This window comes from Miniopterus schreibersii, assembly GCF_964146895.1.
Source record: "Miniopterus schreibersii genome assembly, chromosome: 2".
NCBI lineage: Eukaryota > Metazoa > Chordata > Mammalia > Chiroptera > Miniopteridae > Miniopterus > Miniopterus schreibersii.
In genome coordinates this window covers 101,847,631-101,870,499 of record NC_138102.1, presented here as the reverse complement: position 1 = coordinate 101,870,499, position 22,869 = coordinate 101,847,631, and the positions used below count along the sequence as shown (strand labels likewise).

The 22,869-nt window shown below is 40.7% G+C and overlaps 2 protein-coding genes across 3 annotated transcripts in view; one reads left to right on the top strand and one right to left on the bottom strand.

Moving 5' to 3' along the window:
• Positions 1–7,751, top strand: part of GTF3A (general transcription factor IIIA) — a gene marked incomplete at its 5' end in the record, with an annotated part of 18,667 nt that extends 10,916 nt beyond the window's left edge. The window contains 7 exons of the mRNA XM_081127754.1: positions 2,224–2,320; positions 2,675–2,763; positions 3,761–3,834; positions 5,055–5,135; positions 5,717–5,946; positions 7,080–7,139; positions 7,381–7,751. Of these exons, the coding sequence (XP_080983880.1) occupies positions 2,224–2,320; positions 2,675–2,763; positions 3,761–3,834; positions 5,055–5,135; positions 5,717–5,946; positions 7,080–7,139; positions 7,381–7,545 (796 nt within the window). The 3' untranslated portion in view covers positions 7,546–7,751. The remainder of the gene's footprint in view (positions 1–2,223; positions 2,321–2,674; positions 2,764–3,760; positions 3,835–5,054; positions 5,136–5,716; positions 5,947–7,079; positions 7,140–7,380) is intronic.
• On the bottom strand, positions 6,975–22,869 carry MTIF3 (mitochondrial translational initiation factor 3). 2 transcript variants are annotated; one of them, XM_081125507.1, is made up of 4 exons: positions 22,661–22,869; positions 11,384–11,835; positions 8,877–9,034; positions 6,975–7,999 (listed from the first exon to the last, which is right to left on the bottom strand). In XM_081125507.1, exons 2-4 carry the CDS (start codon positions 11,832–11,834, stop codon positions 7,781–7,783), a joined length of 828 nt encoding a protein of 275 aa, XP_080981633.1. In that variant the 5' UTR covers position 11,835; positions 22,661–22,869; the 3' UTR covers positions 6,975–7,780. The 2 variants fall into 2 exon arrangements, with proteins under 2 accessions (XP_080981633.1, XP_080981634.1); XM_081125508.1 differs by having other exon boundaries at positions 7,758–7,999; positions 11,384–11,533; positions 22,661–22,851.

The window sequence follows — 22,869 nt, the reverse complement described above, 5'->3', positions numbered from 1 at the left end:
AAGGGCTACCTTTTTGTGTATAAAAAGGGGGGAGGTAGACAGGAAGAACCTATAGTTATATTTGCTTGTATATGCGTAAGAAACCCTAAAAGTTACATAAAACTAAAAATGTTATCACCAGTCTTGGGAATGGTGGAGAACACTGGGTGGGTAGGTGCAGTAGAAGGAAACATTATGCATCTGGTTCCCTTTTTATGCTTTTCTGTACTAAGTTACTGTACAGTGTTTATAAATAATGAAAGAAAAAATGGGTCTGGGTACAGATTCACAGGATGAACGAGAAAAGTGGGGATTATTTCCCCTGGAACAAAGTGGTATCTCCCAGCTTTCTCTAGCGCAGAGCTCTCTCTCCTTATTTCCAGGTCCCCATAGCCAGTAGCTGGCTGGACAGTGTTACTTAGCAGTCTCCGTGGCTTCTTAAATTCCTTAAGTCCAACCTGAGCATGGCTTTCTCTCTGGCCTTCTCCTCCATCATTCTTGTTAGGTGGCATCACTGTCTATCCAGTGACCCACAGCAAAGATAAGGCAACTCCCCTGGACGCCTCTCCTCTGCAGCACATAGGTCATCAAGTCCTGTCACTGATCCCTCAAGTTCCTCTCTCCTGCTCCAGCTGCCACTGTCTTATTTCAGGGGCTGCTCCTCACTGGCATGACTCTTTTCTTTGTCGACACACTGCCTTCTCCCACATTATCCTCCAGGTTGCTTTCCTTCTTAAAATGGTGCAGTGGTTTTTAAGCACTGCTTACATAACGAAGTCCAGGTTCTTAGTATGTCATGTCAGTGACCTTTGTGATTTGGCCTTTTTGTTTATATTGACTTATTTGCTTGAACTTCAGACGTGAAATTGTGGTCCAGCTATGCGTAGGTGACAAGCACCCTCCCCCTGCTGACCCCTGCTAACATTGCCAGGGTCTTCAGTGGCCCTGTGCCTGCTTTTTGGCTCCTGTCAGGACTTTTCCTGGCCCTGTCCTGCTCCACACCTGTGTTAGGTTGGATGCCTGTGTCAGGATTAACTTCAAGAATGACAGCAAACCCAGCACTATAGAGGCTTAAACAAGATAGTCTCTTTTTCTCTTGCATAACTGAAATGCAGCAGAAAACAGTCACTGGCTGCTCCATAATCATCAGGATCTGGGCTCCTAACTTGTCTCTGCCATCCTCATTTTGGGGCTTCAACATCATGGTCCAAGATGCCTGTTGGAGCTCTAGCTGTTGCATAAGCATTGCAGCCACCAGGATGGAGGAAGGTGCAGAAGAGGCGTGCCCCCTTCTCAGACATTTTGTGGGACTTAAGCAGCATGAACCAGCACTTAGCCATGTCACCACCCCAAATTGCAAGGGAGGCTGGAAAAAGCTCTGTGTTGGCCATGTATCCAGCTGAAACTCAGCATTCTGTTCCTGAGGTCAAGGACACCTGTTGGAACTTTGAGTGGTTTCTGCCGCTGTGCCCCTCCTGTGTTTCCAGTGGGCTTCTGGGCGTATCTCCCACTGTCTCTGCAGTTACTCTCTGTTTTCCTCCACCGGGCCCTGTGGGTAGCACAGTGCTTCATATGAGTATTACTCAGTGTTTATCAGTGAATGATAGCTAAGATTAGGGCTTATAAAGGAAGTCCTATCTCATCCATCAGGCTGTTGAAAACTCATCACAAACAGAGCACATATTTTAAAAACACAACTTCACAAAGAATTTAAGTAATTCAAGGCCAAGATATAGAAATGCTTGTTAAGAGAACCTGACCAGCTTGGTGGTATGCCAAAGGGCATAATGGTTTATAGTTCGGTGTTATCCCTAAGTATAAGCCGAAACCAGTTTTGTTTCTGTTTGTTTGTTTGTTTGTTTGTTTTGGGAAGTCTTTTTGGAAAGGCAATTTATAGTGACATTTCAAGCAAAATTTAGGATGTCAGATTCTAAACTGAAAACAATTTGACTTAAACATCATTTAAGCCTAAACAGGGACTGGGCTTTTGGAACTAGTTTCTCCCCTCCCCTCTGCCTAGTGTACAGGATGTCTGACTCATGTGATTCATTTCAGGAGCCTAGCATGAAGTGCATTTTGTTACAGGTTAATCACATCAAAGCAGAGAGGCCTACATGGTGTAGCTTACACTTTGGTGTTTGTTAAAGACTATTTTATACTATTCTTTGGAATAATTAACTTTTATAAAGTCTTAAAATTTTCTTCCCTTTGTTTGTTAATATTTGGGTTTATAATTTCTCACAGTTGTTCAGCTAGTGGCTGTGACCAAAAATTCAACACAAAATCAAACTTGAAGAAACATTTTGAACGTAAACATGAGAATCAGCAAAAACAATATGTAGTAAGTAGGAATGATTTTCTATGCTTAAATTCTCTGAATACTTTTATGCTTATTGTCTATTTCTAAAATTTTCATCTGACCAAATTTTGTCTGTCAAATATCTAGATTTAGCCTGGCACTTGCTATCATAATTATTTTATTTTGAAAGCAAACATTATTATGCTAGCTAAAGTATATTATTGGTAGATTACCACGAATGAAAAATGTTTTCTTTAAAGTTTCTTGACAGAGAATTTTATAGTAACTAAATGGGTAAAAGTAGCAAGCCTATCATTTCCACAGTGTTTTTATCTTGAGTATTGTTATGAACTGTTCTTTGATTTTTCTCAAGACTAACAAACCTTTACTGGACAGTGCACTTTTGAAGGTTGTAAGAAGACCTTTAGGAAACATCAGCAGCTGAAAACCCACCAGTGCCAGCACAACAATGAACCACTGTTCAAGTAGGTACTCTACGGGGGTGAAATTCGCATCACAGACTTCAGGTGGGAATAAACTGAGATGCAAAGGTTGGGAATAAATGTTCTGAAACAGTTTATTAATCAACATTTTTTTGTGTGTATGCCCATTTACATATTGGGCCATTCCAAAAGTTCTCTTAGTTTCTCTAAAAGAAATACTTAATATGCTTCAGAATAATTTGTGAGACTAGTACAGTTGTGGTTAAGCTTGAAGGGAAGACTGATAAATGACTTTATTCAAATAGAGCCTGTTCAATTATATGACACATCATTTTATGAAGACACTAATTACTCTTTTCCTGTAAAGCAAAAGCACTGTGGCTTAGCCTGCATTAGAGAGAGGTTTCATGAGGAACAGGAAAGGGTGACAGGAGACATTAGAATAGATGTGCCAAGGGCATCAAGGAATCCTGACCGCCTGCACGGGTAGTCACTCTTGAAGAGTGCTGGCGAAGCCTTCCTCCATTCACGTGGCTGCCCTTAGTCCTGGAGCTGCTGCCATGACAGAGCCTGCAGGTCTGCCTGTTCCTGTGCTGCTGGTGGCAGTGATGCCAAAGTGGCATGTACTTTTTCATTGCTCACCAGAGGCTGGGAAGCTGCTTCTGTGTTTTCTTTTCACACCATCCCCATGCAGCATCGTGGGGAAAAGCCAGATAGAAACTATTTGGAATGGTTTAAGTGTTGGCCTAAACCATCTTTTTCTTAGCCATGATAACACAGAGTAGATTTTCAGAAGTATAAAGATAAAAGTGTTTAATTTGATCACATAAGCAAAAAAATGTGACATTTTCCTCTGTTTTGCCCCAAATTTGGTCAGGTGACTTGAGTTTTAACTATGATAGGGTCTCATTTTTATATGACTGGTTTGGTTGTGGGAAGAGGAGACTTTGGTTGGAGAAATAGGACGAAGAACTATTTACCCTAAGTGGAATTCTCTATGAAAACGGGCTGGCTGATGCTTCATGTCTTGTTAACCCAGGTGCGTCCATGAAGGCTGCGGGAAACACTTTGCCTCACCCAGCAGGCTGAAACGACATGGGAAGGTCCATGAGGGTGCGTACAGTGGTTCCTGGTGCTCACTTTGACTAACACACCAACCATAGAGTATATGTGTGTCAGTCTTTGAATACTTGGTGCTTTCTACTCTATTCCATGGTCATACTGAGCAACTCAGAACTAGGTGGGGCACCATTCTACTTGTACAGGTTTTATACTCGAGCAAAGAGGTGCTGCTGCATGCTGTGTCTGTTCTTCCACTCCGCTGTCGTCGTTCAAAGTCCATGTTGTATTGTTCAGAGCAAGTGCCTGGTTGTGCTGTGTCCTGTGATAGTGCAGGTGCTCTAGCCAAGGCATTGCTTCATAGTGTTTAACCCCTTCTACTTACTCCCAGTGTTACTCTTCTGGGAGCGCTCAAAGAGCTTAGAGAATAGTTTGGAGTTTTTGGAGCGATCAGATTGGTAACTTTTTTCAAAAATACTTGATTAAACTAACTACTTGACTATTATGTTTCCATATAGGATTTTTGATATCTTGATTACAACCTCCCAAGCCCTAGACTTTATGGGATTTTTTTTTTTTTTTTTTTTAAATAAGAGACTAGTAGCTAAGAGTGACAGGCAGCCTCATTGTTTTGTTTCTCTCTGGTATCTAGTTGGGTGAAACTCAGGCTGTCTGTTACACTGATTGATTCCAATTCTAGTGCTTTATACAATGTCAGTTTTTGTTCAGTCTTTTGCTCTGGGTTATTCTAGTTTATTTTCTTCCTTAGCTGTACCCTGCTTCTTTTTTGTCATATGAAACTTACAAAATGGTAAGACTAGAGGAAGCCAGGGGGTGGGCATACAGCTGCTGAGATTTAGTGTTGGTGGTTTGCCAAGGACAAAGGAACACCTGAACTTTCTTCTGAGGAAAAGAGGCAAACATACAGCAGGAAGGGTGAAGGGGCCATGAGCCATGGAGGTAGGGGAACTAAAGAAGCTGGGCATCCATGAGCAGTACAGTCAGCTTACGAGAACAGCAGGAAAGGGAAAGGCAGCCTTCTTGTGAAGTCTGCTAACATCAAATCCTACATGAGGTACCATGATATGCAACTGTTTGGTTTCACTGTAAAATACCACCTCAGTTTTTACTCTCACCTCTTGAGACTAACAGAATAAAACACTATTGGGTGGTAGGAGAAAAATTATAGGCATTGTAGGTTTCCTTTCCAATTATGATTGGTATTTACACTAACTATTTACAAAAGGCAACACACCAATCTTATTTTTTACTAGGCTATAAATGTCAAAAAGGATGTTCCTTTGTGGCCAAAACATGGACAGAGCTTCTGAAACATGTGAGAGAATCCCATAAAGGTAAGGCAGACATGAATGACTTGGTATAACCATTTGCCCCTGTAGAAGTGATTTAGTTCTTTTAAAGAGAAAAATGTTAAATATGCACGTTAAAATAATAGATGTTCTGTGAGATGCTGTGTACTTCAGCTGTTTGACAGACAAGAGAGACCTATGGTCCCAGGTTCAGGAAGAGCTATGTCAGGTCTCTTCGAGCTACTGTGCATACTTAGCATTTTAAAGGCCATGGCAAGTAAAGAATCTGGGGAGGCACTGATGTTCTGTGGGGCAGTTAGGGGAAGAGGGCCCTGTGTACCGGAGGAACAAGGAAGGAAACTGGTCTATTTAATCTCCCTTTGCCCACAGCCACTGTGCTGAGAACCCCTGCTTCTTGGCAAGGGAGACTATGTAATATAAGAACTTGGGGAATTGAGACAAATGTTCAAGCAACAAAAACTGGAGTTAGTTTCCTCTGAAATTTCTGGTTTATGTATAATCATAAGGTTTTCGGTACTGAATATGTTACTTACATATTGAATAGTAATGTTTTCTGTGTGGTAATATCTGGGGAAACTGGTTAACATTTTTGTCTACTTCACCAGAGGAAGTGATATGTGAAGTATGCCAGAGAACATTTAAACGCAAAGATTATCTGAAGCAACATATGAAAACACATAACCCAGAAAGGGATGTGTGTCGATGCCCAAGAGAAGGCTGTGGTAGAACCTACACAACTGTGTTCAATCTCCAAAGCCATATTCTCTCTTTTCATGAGGAAAGGCGTCCTTTTGTGTGTGAACATGCTGGCTGTGGCAAAACTTTTGCAATGAAAGTAAGTACTCACCCTCACAGGTGCAGTCCTTTCAGTGTGAGGCTTTCCAGCCGGGTTCCTAAGAGCCTTGGGTTCCAGGATGGTGTCCCAGGGCCTGCAGGTGGGAAGGCTGGGTGAGCAGGGCTCTAACACCTTCCACTCTTGCTTCAACCAGTGGCTCTGAACTAAAGTCTGCCATACAGCCAGATCTGCCTATGCCAGGTGGTTCTCAGTGTGGCCCTGGCCTAGGAGCACCAACATCACCTGGAAACTTGCTAGAAATGCCTATCCACGAGCCCTACGCTAGACCCACTGAATCAGAAGCTCAGGGGTCAGGGGCCCACTAATGTTTTTTAATCCTCCCAGTGATTCTCATGTGGGCTGTATTTGAGAACAGTGGCTTATGGTACCAAATGCTTATTCAAGAGTATACTGATACTTTGGGTATCCTTTTAGACTGCTATCACCTAGGAGCTTCCCTTTTAGACCATGGTCATGTAAAGATTGAGAAGGGAAGTAGGCACTATGTGAGGAACTACAGAACTTGGGGATCTCTAGTCTGCATCTTGGTGTGATTCAAGTAGGTTGGGAACATGACACTAAATGGAGGGGCCTGTGCAGTTTTGCAGACTCTCAGTCTGGTTAGTGCTCTTACAAGCACTTAAACCTTGAATTATGGTGAAGACTGAAGAGAGAAATGAGGCTGGCTGAGCATAGGTCTGAACCATTAGAAAACAACTTGGAGATGCTGGTGGTCGGCATTATCATCAACGAGAGCAAGACTTTGGTCAGATATTCCATTGGTTTGGGGATGGTGTTGACATAGCTTTAGTTAAAAGAACTTCCTTCAGTGTGTAGCAGTTTATTCAGAACTAGTTTTCCTGACCTCTCTTACTAATGAAAGAGCTAAGAAGCCACAGGAGATCGAGACTGTATAAATTCCTAACCTGGGTCTTTGGCAGAGGCAGTGATTTCAGTCCAGGATTTTAGGAAGAATCTCCTCTGGTGGGAGTCCCTGTAGGTAGAGATCACACCCCTCAACAAAACATAACAGAAAGAAGGCTGTTTATTTAAATAATTTAAGGAGTTTTCATGTTAATAGGCACCAAATGGCAATGTTTTAAAAGTAGAACTTTTTTCTTCTTTCATTGCAGCAAAGTCTCACTAGGCATGCCGTTGCACATGACCCTGACAAAAAGAAAATGAAGCTCAAAGTAAGTTGAGACAACCTAGGCAAGCTGTTTTAAACAAATTGCTGATTGAAGCCAGATGCAATCTATTTAGAATATTTTCAACTACTTATTACTGTGTGAGTCTGCACTGCTATGGAAAGCAACTGGAAGAATTTACTGTCTCATAAAGGAGTGTGGTGTACCTATCAGAGTGTGCAGCTGTTGTAAAATTAGTTAAGATAATTTTGACCTTGAATTCTAATTGTTTTCCTTATTTCCAAAGGTAAAACAAGCTCGTGGAAAACGGAGTTTGTCCTCCCATCTCAGCGGATACATCCCTCCTAAAGGGAAACAAGGGCAAGGCTTATCTTTGCTGAAAACTGGAGAGTTGCTGAATTGCGCTGAAGACAAGGTGCTCTCGACGGTTGCAGTACTTACCCTCAGCTAAACAGCCCATTGCTGTCCACAGCCCAGCCAGCTCAGTTACAGGTGGACCTTATTGGTGGTTCCCAACCACTGCAATAAAACGTAGTGCAATAAAGCAAGTTGAAATGCTTTTGCTGGTGGAGGGTCTTGCCTTTGATTTGTAAAAAAAAATGCAACATCTGTAAAGCGCAGTAAAGTGAAGCACAATAAAAATGAGGTATGCCTGTATTTTCTCTTAGAAGCACGTTTTTCTTTAATTACTGATGAAGAATATCCGATTTTCTGTCGCTTCCATTTTCTTTGTTCAAAGGGTCTCCTTTCTGGGTCTCTTGAGTTTGTCTATATGCAATTTCTTCCTTTTTGCTCAGATGACGAAGAACACATACTACAGCTTTTCCTCCTCTAACAGGTTGTGGCCTGGATGAGAAGGTTGCTATTCCAGGCATAGTCTGGAGGATTTGATTAAAGAGCTCCTCCTGAGAAGGAAAACAGCCAAAGATTAATTTAAAACCAGTGTTTGATTCTTTCTCTAATACCCAGTTCTTGAATTTCTGCTATTTAAGTGACTAGCTAAATTACGTCCAGTTAGCTGATTGAAACCAGGCAGTTATACAAACTCCTTGTAACTAAACTAAAGCACTAGAGACAGCCCTACTCTGTCACTGCATTGAGGGGCTATGTTTGGCCCTGGGCTATCTTCTTGCAAAAACAAGTATAAAGCAGTGGGTTTGGGTACAGGCAGAGTATCAACTTACCCCTCAGACTGTTAGCCTAGTGCAGTTCCCAACACTCAACTCACACAGCCACTTGGGGAATTAGAAAAATACACTGGTTCTAGAGATTCTGGGTCAGCTGGCTGGGGACCGAGGCTTAAGTGATTCTAACGTGGAACTTGGGCTGATGCTGCCTTTTAGTGGATAAGTGATCTAACTCTAAAAGCAAAATAGATATGCTGTAAACTTATCCTGGGATTGTAAACTGATACACACTTTCTTGAAAACAATTTGACTTTAAATATGATGTTTATAGGCATTTATAAAGAGGAAACAAACTTTAAAAAAGGAATCTATAAAGTTTCCAGTTTTCCTACTTAAATGTTAGATATTCTACAATTTGTAAAATAGGGTAGTATAGCCTTTAAATTATGAAACAGAATGTTTTCACATGGCAAAATATTTATGCCACAATGGAAAAAGTAACGTATATACAGTATGCTTGCATTCTGAAAACAAATTGGGAAGCTAGAATCATCACTACTAAATTACTGTTACTTTTCTTTGCCTTTACATTTTCCAGATTTTCTACAATTGTACTTTTAGATCAGCAAACAAAAAGTTAATTGTTTTTACTTACCATGTTATTTTCTGTCTCTTCTGCATTCTTTGCTTTCTTTACAGTAATTTGAACTTTGTATTTTTTCTCAATCCACTGCTGAATCTGTTTACTCTTTGTGTCCAAGTCATGTTGTCCGATATTTGAAGAAAAAGTTAGTTCCTTTGTCAGAGTGGGTCCTAGTTTGAAACAGTGAGACTTGGTGCTAGGACTATTTACTACCGTATTTACTAGACTAACCTCACCACATATACTTCAGAAAATCTTAGGTTGCCACAGGGGCCCTAACGGTCCTCTCACCTGACCAGTTTCACAGACCAGTAAACATTTTTTAAATGGGAGACAGGTATTATTTTTTTTTTTTTGCCTGTCCAGAAAGGGCATTTAAATATAAAATGCCTCCATTTATTGTTACCATCATTTGATGAAAGGAAACCAAAAGAATAGTCCTTCAAAAGTTTAGCTTTATGATAAACTTATTGTTTTTCTTTTGAGTGTGGATGTGTCTGGGAAGTACTCTTCTCATCTTACTCTTCTGTGATGCCCTCCTAGCTACAGTGGGGTCATCCAGCCTGCGTCCTGCACTCATTCACTCTACTCTGGAAATCCCAACTATTAGGAAATTATTTTACAGGAAAGGAACAGACTGCTCATTACAGGCACTGGGATAACAGAGTTTTCATATAGGGGAAAAGTGAGATTTTGACCCATACAAAAATCTCCCCAGATGAGTTATCTAAATGTGAAAAATACAACTTTAATACAAATAGAAGAAAAGAAAGGATATGTTCATGATCTCAAGACAAGGGAAAAACAAAAGAGAAATCTAGGATAAGTGTTTTGCTTCATACAGAAGAGAACCCTATAAATCAAGAAGAAAAATAAACCACTGAAGAAAAAATATGAATAGGCAATTTGCAGAAGAGGAAACTCAAATGGTGAAAGGAACTACAAATTAAAACAGTATGGTTTCTCACCCACTGGCATGGCAAAAACTAGAGTCTGGCAGTAGCAAGCGTGGGTAAGGACGAAGACAAACGCCCACGCGCTGCTGCTGCGCCCCACAGGCCTCTGCAGCCGCACAAGGAGACGCCGACACATCCACATGCTCACTTCATCATAATGGAAACAGGAACAGGCGCAATGGCAGGGAGACGGACCAGCAAAGCGATGGTGCATGTTTACGATGAAATGGTACTTGGGAACTGTAATTAGCTACAGCTATTATATAAACATCTTGAAAACAATAGTGTGCCATGTTATAAATATGATTTTATGCACACAAAATTATTCTACATACTGTTTATGACTGTATCTGTAACGAGTTTAACAACATGGGCTGGATCTACACCGAGTCCATGAGAGTGAGCAGGGGCCTTTCGGGAAGGATGGAACAAGAGAAGGGAGCGCAGGACCTCAACTTTCTGTAATGTTTTGTTTAAGGAATCTGAAGTATGACAGTGTTAATCCTTGTTCATTTTGTATGGTAAGACTTGTTTATTATGTTTTTCTTCTAATTTCCAAAATAAGAGTAATATTTTTAAAAGAGTTCTTTTATTAACACCTTGCTTCCTTAAAGTTCCGACCAGTTTTGGTCTTATTTCCTATCAGAACAAAGTCCTGCCTTTGATAATCTCTCAACACAGCAAGGTGTCTTCTCCAGTCTGTCAGCTTTTATCTTCAGTGACATAGTTTGATGTTCATACCCCCCTAGTTGGCCTCTTCTGAAAATTTTTTGTTTTCCAGTCAGCATCCTAGTTAAGTGTGCAGTGTTACAAACTGAGTGACGGACAATGTGTGATTTTCTCAAGACAGGCAACCTCACTCTGGCAGCTCTGGGACTAGTCTTCTGACCCCCACCCCAGTGCGTTTTCCATTGAACAGTCTTTCATAATGATCAGCATTAATTAAAAATCATGAAAAACCAACATCTTTACTTATCCAATTAATGGCTTTCACAAGGTTTAAATGACAAATGCCTTGTAAGGTGATTGGCAAAATATGTAAACAAGTGTTACTACCAGTATTGTAACAAAATACTCAGGCATAGGAGATGCTCTATGAATCTCTTCAGTTTAAAAAGTGCTTCCATGGAATTAGCCAAACACCTCCACTCTGAGTTGCTTTTTTAAAGGAGGGTAAATGAGTGACTCAGGACAGGAATAGGAAGTTGAATCCATCTCTTCTGAGTCTCACTTCATTACACTCATCAGTTCTTAGTTGCTCTGCCTGCCTGGGCATTAGGAGACAAAGCTAAGGGCAAAGGGGAAAGAGTTCCTATTATTTTGATAGGTGTTCACCTTGTTTTACCTCATTTTACATAGGTTTAAAGAAAGAGATGATGGACACAGGATGCAAAGGGGAAAAAAAGGAATAGAAATAAATATGGATAAAGGCATTGGAAACAGTAATGAAACTGAATTTTCCAGTTTTTCACCTCATTGTCCCAGGCACTGTAGCAAACACCCAATTTAAACTGTTGATTTGTGGTCTTAAGGAATGCAAGGGGCTAACAGCAAGCTACCTACCAGTTTTAGGTTTAGCCTTTTCCCTTTCCCTCAGTCTCAGCCGCTCTTCGTGAATCTGTGCGCCTGTCATAAGCTGATACTCGGGAGGCTCTGCGCTGGGCTTCCTTCTCACAAGTCGCAGGTCTCGCTCGTCCATGAGTCGAATCACATCTGCTCGGTGCATGTTTCCCAAATCATTGCCCTTCTCATCAAATACATGAATAATTCGCTCACTAATTTTTCTTCCAATGTTACTAAAATCAGTTTCATTCTTTTTTCTTTCATCCTTGGTGTCTTCAACACTACTAAAAGCTTTTGTGTGAATTAGGTAGGACAGTCTTGGGGCAGAAACAGTAAGGGGCAACTGTGCTAGTGCCGTCTTTTGCACAATGTATTTACACAAACATCTAAGGCAATTCTTTTCAGTCTTTATGGTTTGTAATGTTAATGTCTTTAGAAAAACAGCAGCCATCCTAAAAAGTAGGGAGAAAAGTTAATTAAACCATTTGTTCTTGTGGTTTGATACTGTGATTCGAGGAGAGTGTGTGTGAAGCTGTGGGAACTATATCATCTGTGAACGTTATGTATCTGTGTATAGAAAATTTACAACAATAACATGGACCAACAAGTGACCATGGTCACACAGTGGTACTGTCCCCAGTAAAAGTTATTGTTAGAATAAACCATATTTGCAGAGTGCTTTTGTCTTCCATTTTTTTCTTTTTTAAATACATCTTTATTGATTTCAGAGAGGAAGGGAGAAGGAGAGAGAAGAGATAGAAACATCAATGATGACAGTTGTCATTAGTCGGCTGCCTCCTGCACGCCCCTGACTGGAGATCAAGCCCACAACCCAGGCATGTGCCCTGACTGGGAATAGAACTGCGATCTCCTGGATCCTAGGCTGACACTCAACCACTGAGCCACACCTGGCCGGGATTCCATTTTTTTCTTTACCAAATATTATCTCATTTGATTCTATTTCCCATAGATCTTGTAGTGCCAACTTCAAAAGCAAAGATCATCTGAAGGGCTTATTTAGGAGGATGCAGTATATAAAATCCTTGGTGATTCATAAACACCAATTCATAAGCTTTTAATACATTTAATAATTTGTGAACATATCTAATCGTACACAAAATATAAGAGCATTATTATGGGAAAGTGGACTCTCCACAAGGAAAGTTGACTCACTGGCAGAACTAGCTGAGACTATCAGAAAGGAAATACCCTGATGTTAATGAAAGTGCTGTTCTCATAAACCATAAAGATAGCTCACAAGGTAAGTAACGGATTACTATTAAATATTAACGAAGCATCAAGCATGGTGATAGTGGTTTCATGGTTACAAGTGCGGCCCTTATAAATGGCAATTTGATTTATTAGTTGCTCCTCTGCCATAATAAGCGTCTCCCTCCTTCCATTCACACGTTAGGTAAAGCTTAGAAGTACAGGTTAAGGAGGGATGGGAGGACCGATTCATCTCCTCATCTAAGGTTTGCTGAGAAACACCAGAGAATCAAGAACTCAGGTGTGCCTTGTCAAACATGCAAGCGGAAACGATGCGTGCCTTACACAGTGCTTCTCAAAGAACAGTCCCAGGGTCACCTGCACCAGACTCACCTGGGCTGTTTGTTAAGATTGGAAATTCCCTCTGGTCCCTAGCTTTGATCTCACTTGTCAACCTCCTGATCTAACCCACCACTACCCCTCATCCCCTTTGCTGACAAGTGACATGAGGGGGGAAAAAAGGCTCAGCAAATTGAATTGAAAGTGCATGGAATGTGCATGTTCTCCCCTCCCTCCACATCTAGCTTGCTAACACCCAGATGTATTGCTCTGGCTTCAACCTCTTCCCTGAATTCCAAACGTGTAGGGTTAACTGCCCCTCCCCAACATCTCCACTTAGATATCCAATAGTCGCCCTACAGCGATGTACAAGAACGAAATCACTTTTCACCCTTGATTTGCTCCTCTCAAGTCTTCCCGGTCTCATATAATGACAACATCCTTCTGGTTGTTCAGGCCAAAACAGCCATTATCCTTACCCTTTCTCTCAGCAATTCATCAGGAAATCCTATTGTTCAAACATTAAAATATATCCAGGGTCCAACCACTTCTCACTTTCATATTGCTGTCACCCTGGCCCCAAATGTCACCATCATCTCTCCCATGGACTACAGTAATAACCTTTTGATTGGTCTCCCTGCTCTGCCCTTACCCCCCTATAACTTATCCCACAAGGCACAAGGCGATCCTTTTAAAATGTGTAAGTCGAATTACGTGCCTCCTAGGCTCACAACCCTCCATCTGCTCTCATCTCAGGGCAAAAGCCAAGCCCACATTGGGGCCTATGATGCCCTCTGTGACGGGGCCCCCATCCTCCCTCTGCCCACAGCACTAACCCCACTTCCTCCAGCTCACTCTGTTCCAGCCTTGCTGTTCCTTGTAAACACTGTACCTACCCTCCTCTGGGTCCTTGCACCCAGGCATTTACCTTCCTTCAGACAGCAGCATGGCTCATTTACTTCAGGTCTCTGCTCAAATGTGACCACTCAACAAGGCCTTCCTTGTCCACTCCTTATAAAATGGCACACTCCATCATTTCAAACCTATTATCTAGCCTTTGAAAAAAATTCTGCCTGACATATGTTTATTCACACACATGTTCGTAATCTTTCCTCACTAGAATGTAAGCTTCATGAAAAAATATAATTTGTCCATTCTTTTCACTGCTGTGTTCCTAACACTAGGGCCTAGAGCCTGGCTCATTAGTACTTATTGAATGAATGTATGAGCCAAGGGAAACAGCCAGGAGGGATGGTGGTGTCTACTGGCATTTAACCTCAAGGTCTTAGATGCGTCACACCCCATCAATCCACCTAAATGCTGCTCAGCCACCTTCTTCACATTTCTAGCTGGCACTTCAAATGTCCACTGACATCACTGACGTCTATGGCCAGATGTTTCATCCACAGTGAATGAGATGAATTAATTTACAGTCCTTGCCTGGTTGGGGATTCCAGTTGTAGATGCTGTAAAGGCTCGAAGGTGGAAGCAAACTAGGTTTGAAGTAGCCGAGTTACTTAATGTTTAATAAAAAACAGTCAGATATTTGTTGGTGGAGAAAGACCCCAAACCAAAAAGCAGAAAAGTCTGGAGAGACCAGAAAAGATATTTTTCCATTTATAAGTAGCAGCAGCATCAAGCCCCAAATTTCAGTATGACTTACGATGAAAGATAATGTGCCCTGTGTAATGGATCATCAACATATTAAATAGAGAATTTTTTAAATGTAGGATTTTTAAAAACAGATAAGGAAATGAACAAACTAGACATAGAAAAAGATACAATTTATAAAAACCCTGGTTATTTGAACACTATTATGGTCAGTTAATATTTGACAAAGGAGGCAAGAGCATACAATGGAGTAAAGACAGTCTCTTCGATAAGTGATGCTGGGAAAACTGGACAGATACATGCAAAAAAAATGAAACTAAACCACCAACTTTCACCATACACAAAAATAAACTCAAAATGGATAAAAGACTTAAATGTAAGTCACGAAACCATAAAAATCCTGGAAGAAAACACAGGCAGTAAAGTCACAGACATCCCACGTTGTGGAATTTTCACTAATACATCTCCTAGGGCAAGAGAAACAAAAGAAAAAATAAATACATGGGACTACATCAAACTAAAAAAGAAAACAGCCTCAAAATACAAAGGAACCCCATGGTCTGGGAAAACATATTTGCCAAGGATGTATCTAATAAGGGGCTAATTTCCAAAGTGTACAAAGAACTCATACTACTCAGCAAGGGGAAGACAAACAACCCAATTAAGAAATGCCCAAAGGACCTGAATAGACACTTCTCCAAAGAGGACATACAGATGGCCAAGAGACACATGAGAAAATGCTCAACATCGCTAATCATCAGAGATGCACATTAAAACCACAATGAGGTATCACTTGACTCCTGTAAGAATGGCTAAAATAATTACAGAAAATTTCCCCTACCTGGGGAAAGAAATAGACTTACAAGTCCAGGAAGCACAGAGGGTCCCAAACAAGAAGAACTCAAAGAGGCCCATAGCAAGACACATCATAATTAAAATGCCAAAGGTTAAAGACAAAGAGAGAATCTTAAAAGCAGCAAGAGAAAAGCAGTTAGTTACCTACAAGGGAGCACCTATTCAACTGTCAGCTGATTTCTCAACTTTGCAGGCCAGAAGGGAGTGGCAAGAAATATTCAATGTGATGAAAAACAGGGAACTACAACCAATATTACTCCACCCAGCAAAGCTATCATTTAGAACTGAAGGTCAGATAAAGAGCTTCACAGATAAGAAAAAGCTAAAGGAGTTCATCACCACCAGACCAGTACTACATGAAATGTTGAAGGGTCTCCTTTAAGAAGCTAATGAACAAAACAATCTGACAAACTAAATAGATCCAGAGACACTGATGCATGGAAAAGACAATCATATGTCAGAGGAAAGAGGGAAGGGCGGTGGAGGGTGGGAAAAGATTAGCCAAAGAAGTTATATGCATATATGCATAACCCATGGACACAGTCAATAACAGGGTGAAGGCCTGGGGAGGGGGTGGGAGTGAGGTGGAGGGGGTCAATTGGGGGGAAAAATGGGACACCTGTAATACTTTCAACAAAGATAAATTAAAAAAAAAAAAGGAATGGCTACCATCAACAAATCAACAAACAACTCGTGCTGGCGAGGGTGTGGAGAAAGGGGAACCCTGGTACACTGCTGGTGGGAATGCAGACTGGTGCAAACACTATGGAAAACAGTATGGAGGTTCCTCAAAAAATTAAAAACGGAGCTGCCTTTTGACCCAGTGATCCCACTTCTAGGAATATATCCTAGGAATCCTGAAACATTAATCAGAAAAAATATATGCACCCCTATGTCCATAGCAGCGCAGTTTATAATAGCTAAGATCTGGAAACAGCTCAAGTGCCCATCAGTAGATGAGTAGATAAAAAAAGCTGTGGGACATATACATCATGGAATACTATGCAGCTATAAAGAAGGATCTCATACCCTTTGGGACAGTATGGATGGGCCTGGAGAGTATTATGCTAAGTGAAATAAGCCAGACAGAGAAAAACAAACACCACATGATCTCGCTTATATGTGGAATCTAAAGAACTTAATAAACTGATGAACAGAATAGATTCAATGACATGGAAGCATGGATCAGACTCACAAATGTCAAAGGGATCGAGGAGGGCAGGTGGGTAGAGGGGGAAAGAGTAACCAAAGAATTTATATGCATATATGCACAACCCAAGAACATGAACAATGGTGGGGAGAGGGACTGGGGAGGGGGGTGGGATGGGGTGGAGTGGGTCATTGGGGAGAAAAAGGCACATCTGTAGCATTTTAAACAAAAATTAAATTAAAAAAAAACAAAAAACAACCCTAGTTATTTGAGGTTGAAAATATAGTGACTCCCCCCCATTCTTCCTAAATAATTATTTCTCAAAAATTTTTATAAGGAGGAAGTATGTTTACACTAGTAAATAAGTTACATTTACTTACGAAATAAAGACTATTTCAGAAAAATGATGTAGAATGTTTTAAACTAAAAACACTTTCCAGGAAGAGAAAAAGGTAAAGGGTAGAAAAAATACTGTAACTATGTGTGTTTTTTAAAGTCCTTTACCATTTTTCAAATTTTAAAAGTTTAAAATTTTCTTGACTTATACAAGCAATTAAGCTTCAATACTAGCAAATTTTTGGATCAGCAAAGTTGAAGATGTACACACTCCTTCAAAATAAGCTTTTAATAGATTATAAATACAAAGTTAAGAAAAAAATATGTTATTAAATTTGAATTGCAAGTATCCACATAAACTCAAATAATTACAAAAGTGTTTATTAGGAAAATTTTGAAACATAAACAGAAAGAATAGCGTACGAGTCATAAGCACCCATCACTTAGCTTCATTACCAGCAGGTGGCAAAGCTTGTTTCATCTCTACCCTCAAATATTCCCACCCCCACCCATCCATGAACTATTTCAAAGTAATTCTTATCTCGTCAGTAAATACCTCAGTTTACCATCTCTAGGAGGAAGGTCTTTTGTATTTTTTTTATAACCACAATAACATTATCCCAACTAATAATCATTCCCTTATGTCATCAGACATCCAGTTTTCAGATTTCACTGGAAATATTAAAATTTTGTTTGTATACATTCCATTTACAGTTTGGTAATATTAAGAGCCTCCCAATGGCCACGTGTTATAATTTAAACACTAATGACTAAAATTTATTTCAACAAATTAAATATGAAAAAGTCTATTTTTAAAAAAAGATCATTTGCCATAACTATATGTGACTATTACCTCAACTCCTTACTTTGAAAATTGGTAAAGAACTGAGCATGCATCCTACCTTTTTAGGAAAAACTAGAATCATCCCCAGCTGATGAAGAAATGCTCTTCTTCAGAAAATAATGCCAGCCAATAAATGGAGAAGACAAGTAAAAATAATTTAAAAATCACCATTTTGCCACCGTCAATCAAATCACTGATTCAGGCAAGGATGGATACAAAAATCATCAGGTAGAAAGCTAGTGAGGAAACAAGGCATTCATGTGGTGCCAAAGGGTGACCCAAAGATGACTTCCAAACTGAAATGGGAAAAACACACTCTGGTTGTCATCCTCATAACAAAAAGTCAGACTCAGCACCCCAACGGTGGAACAGCCTGATATCCCATCGCACGTCTCCTGGAGTGACTTCTGTGAAGCAGTCCTGCCAAAGAGTTAACCTGAACCTGGCCCAGCCTCCAAACTTAGCTTTCAGTTTCTAAGGAATACAAGGGTCAGACTCAGAATGGAACAGCTTAGACCACAGGAAGCAATCAGACAAGTCCAGAGTGTGAGACAAGACAACTGCCTTGGTGTCTTAAAAAAGTTAGTGTCATTGGGAAAGAAAAGGGTTGGGGGAGGCTATTCTTGTATAAAAAGACTAAGGAGACATAATTGTAAAATGCAGTGTGTTTGAAAAAAAGCAACTAAAAAGACATATTGGAATAAAGGGAAAATCTGAAAAGGCCTAGATTCATGATCAATTAGATACTCTCAGGAAAGTATTGTTAATTCTTAGGTGTGAAAATGGCATTCTTAGGAAATGAATGCTGGAGTACTTAGGGTGGAGTTTCATTCATGACATCTGCCACTTACTTTGAAATGGTTCCCTAGAAAATATAGCAATTATGGCAACAGTTGCTGAACCTAGGTTATGGGTATACAGGTGTTTAGTTATTAGTCTTTCAACTTTTCTGTATGTTTTTCACAATTAAGAAGTTTTTTTAAAAAAAGAATCAACAGCCTATGGAGTGGAAAAAATTCAGTAGTCGTGCCAACAGTTAAAAGTTAACACGTCTATTTTAGAGTAGAAACTGGAGACCTACCAGCATCATCTAGGGATGCTTTTTCAAAACACAAGATGTTTCCTTGCTCCTCTACTGTTAAGAACCACTGGGTTAGGCCACCCCCTAAAAAAATGACATAAGAAAGTGAGTAATAAACATTATAATGTGAGTTCAAGTAATTTAAGCTAGAATGTCTGGGATTACCCTTAACCTTTCAAGGTTGATGCAAAATAGGGAACCATGTTCTCTGATGAAATGTCTCTGATACCTCTGTCCAATAAGTAATAGGCTGAATGAGCCAGTAGTGTAAATCAAAATCAAAATGCTATATTTTTATAATATGAGTTCAGTGACTCTTACTTCCAGAATGATCCTGAGACATCCCAAAATATTTCAAAAGCTAATTATCTTAAAATCAGTTACTTAAAATGCATTAATTTTTATAGTATGAAATATGTATGATTTTATGATTATTCAGGCCTTATAGAAATCACACTGTGCTATATAATTCTGCATCTGCTGGTAGTTTTAAATTCAGTAGCCAACTTCACATGCTAAAATGAAACATATAATTTCCTTCTCTTCTTACTTGAGATCAGATTACTTCAAGGATAAGCTGACAAATGGCCCCAAAGACCCTCTACTCCTGTATGCTGTACTCCCTCTCAGCAAGTCCTGCTCCTTTCAGTCCTCATACCTCCTCTTGGACCTCTTAGGCATCATCACTAACTTTCCTAGGAAGAAGGAAAAATAAAAGTCAATTGCATTTATTCAAAATGCACACAACACAGAGCAATTTTAATGTGTGATCCACATACCCTGTAAGTAATTGAAATGATTTCAATATTAAGCCATGAAGTGGGAAATTTTTAATGAAATAAGTATGTGGCTACTTCCACACGCTGTGCATTTCAGGTGAGGTTAGGGCTGTGTTCTTTATATATTCACATTAGTTTTCAGTTGTCTAAAATGAACGATGTTCTTTGGAGGCCTATTTTCCCCAACTTTTATTGTGAAAATGTATAACATACAGAAAAGTAGGCTGTACGGTGAACATGCCAATACCCATTCATCCAGTTTCTACATGTTGCTTTCCTTGCTTTATCTATCCACCTATTTATTTCTTTCCATTTTATTTGTTTCGATACAGTTCAGAAGTAAGCTGCAGACACTGGTACACCCATCCTCAAATATGTCAGCATGCATATTATTAACTAGAGTTCAGTATTTGTCTATGAATCTTTTTGTTTTCTTCTGAGGCAAAATTTACATACAATGAAATGTATAAATCTTAAGCATGTCATTTGATTGGTTAGTTTTGACAAGTACAAACACTTTGGAAGCAAAACTTCTGTCAACATGCAGACTATTACCATGACCCCAGAAATTTCCCTTATGCTTCTTCCAAGTCAATCTCCATCTCCATCCAGAGGCTATGACTATTCTGATTTTTTCCTCATAATAGTCTGTTCTAAGACTTCATATAAATGGAATCAAACACTATGTACTCTTTGTTGGGAGGTATCTCAACCTAATGCTTTTAAGATTCACCCATGTTGCTGCATGTATCATTAGTTTGTTCCTTTTTATTTCTGACAAGTGCCCCGGTATGTGAATACACAGCAGTTTTTAAGTCCAGTTTCCAGATGACGAACACTTAGGCTGCTCTCAGTTTTTGGCTGTTATAAATAAAGCTGCTATAACATTCTTGTACTCCCACTCCCAACAAAAAAAGTGACCATATGATTACTGTTCCAAAGGACAGCTGCATTTCCTTTACCATACATTATTCTGCATTACCTCTTTTCTTTGCAGGTACCCTTTGTGATTTGTTATTTTGTATTATCTTTTGCAGCACCTCTTTGGGAGGTACAGATAATGCATTTTTAAGGAAACTTCCTGAAATGCAATTTAAATATGTGGTTTAGTAGACATAATCATGAGGGGTGGATGGGAAGTCCTGTCCTATAAGAAATTAAGTTGCTTAAGTGCATTTTGAAACTGTAGATGGAGTGAAAATAACTTCTATTATTTGTTTACTTGCTGCTTTTCTTTCTTATACAGCTGATATTCACAAACTCGTATTGACATCTATTCTTCCCAAGGACACTAACTGGACCAAGTGACATAGACTCTAGTGGTTTAAGTATTTGTGAAATTAACTTTGCCAATTCCTCTGGCTTTAAAATTCTTTCTCACACCTTCCAAAGGAGTTTCACAAGATCCATAAGGACTACAAAGTACTCTCCATACCCAGGTTGGCTGTTTAAGAGCTAACACACTAATTTACAACATTGGAAAAAGCCAACATATATCTTTGGCCAATTTCTTAATTTTCTAGCTATAAAAGTTTTATTTTTATTGTTGAAATAATCTAATAACCACCCAGGAAATGCTTTCTGAAAAGCTTTTAAATCCAGAACTAAAGGCTCAATATTACAAGTTGTATTCATTCTCATAAATCTTCTAAATGGTCATCTCATCTTCCAGAACTCCATATCTCAGTAATCAGCATTCGGGCCCATCCAGAGCCACATGTCATCTTTTCCACTTCTGTTTTCCCTCACTTTCATAGCTAACCCAACACCAAGTCTCATCAATTTTACTTTCTAATACCACTCAAAGCCATCCACTTCTCTCCACATCCACTGCTACCACCCTAGTTTAAAATATCATCCATCTCGTCTGCATTCCCACCAGTCTTCTAACTAGGCTCTTACACCACATTTCAAATCCGCAATCAGCACTCCCCTGGGCATTGCTGTCACCTAACCCAGTGCCCTCCCCACCTTAAAACTGCCCTTCAGGAGGCCAAAAGGCCCTTCCCACCTCTCCAGCCTCATTTCATACTAAACCACACTGGCCTTTCAGATTCTTTAAATGTTCTTCCCTTTGGTTTAGGAAACATCAGATCATTGCCTAATGCCATCTTTCTCCGGGCATTCTTCTGATTGCCTCCCAGACTTACCCAGATCTCCCCTTCTTGGCCCCCACCCCCACCCCTGCCCAATTTCTTTGTTGAGCTCAGCATTAATGCCAAACACTAAATGCTTTCACAGTATAGTATCTTTCCCACACATCACTTATCACAATTATAATTTTGTGATTATCGTATTACTGTTTCCTTCACTAGAAGGTAAGTTCTATGAAGAGGGAAAGAATATGATTTATCCTGTACTGTACTGTGCCTGGAACAATAAATAGTTGATTTTCCTCCGCTCTCTGTACTTAGACTGAGGCCCTTCCTAACATGCACTTCAAACTGTAAGAAAACTTATTTACTTCTTTCAGGAATCCTACGCCGTGGAGCCTACTAAATAATAAACAGGGGTAACGCCGGGCCGGGCGTGGCTCAGACGTTGAGCCTCCACCTAGGACCCAGGCGCCCGGGTTCGATTCCCGGTCAGGGCACAAGCGGGGGTTGGGGGCTCCATGCCCACTCAGGGGCGTGCAGGGGGCAGCCGATCAATGACTCATCATTCATGTTTCTCTCTCTCTCTTCCTCTCTCTAAAATCAATAAAGATATATTTTTAAAAATTAATAAATGGGGATAAAAAGAAATCCCACAATCCCTTCGACTCACTCCGGCAGCTTTCGCTTGGCCAGCCCTTCCCGCCCAGGCCCAGAGCCCAGGAACCTGGCCGGGCAAGAGAGGCGACCACGCCCACCCCGGAAAGAGGCGTAGGGACGCACAGCGTACGCTGACGCGTGCACGTACGTGCGCCGACATGGCCGGGTGGAACGTTCAAAGGACTGTAGGACCAGCGCTGGTTCTAGGTCCTCTGAGGCCGGGGTGCCCAGGCAGCAGCTTGGGCCCGGCCCAATCCCCGACCTCGCGCAGAGCCTGCAAGGCCTCCCCGCGCCCCGCCACCAGCATGAGTAGCACTGACCTTCCAGGGGCACTGCCGAGCGCAGTGCCGCCTCTTCCGCAGGCAGGTCCCTAAGATCACGTCCTCCCGCCACAGGTCCCCTCTGCCGCTCAGCGCCCTTCGCCTTGGGCTTTCCCGTTCCGGGGTCGGCGAAGGTCCGGCAGAAGGAGCAGTGAAAGGGCGGTCGGGCGAGATACACCCGCATTCCGTCGTGGGCGGGGCTTCGGGCC

What these genes read in the sequence shown, in the direction of transcription:
- MTIF3 (XM_081125507.1), bottom strand. Translation starts at nt 11,834, where the DNA reads ATGGCTGCTGTTTTTCTAAAGACATTAACATTACAAACCATAAAGACT. An exon ending in AAAGGCTAAACCTAAAACTG is followed by an intron (nt 9,035 to 11,383) that starts GTAGGTAGCTTG and finishes GTTTCAAACTAG; the next exon opens with GACCCACTCTGACAAAGGAA. An exon ending in AAGAGACAGAAAATAACATG is followed by an intron (nt 8,000 to 8,876) that starts GTAAGTAAAAAC and finishes TTTCCTTCTCAG; the next exon opens with GAGGAGCTCTTTAATCAAAT.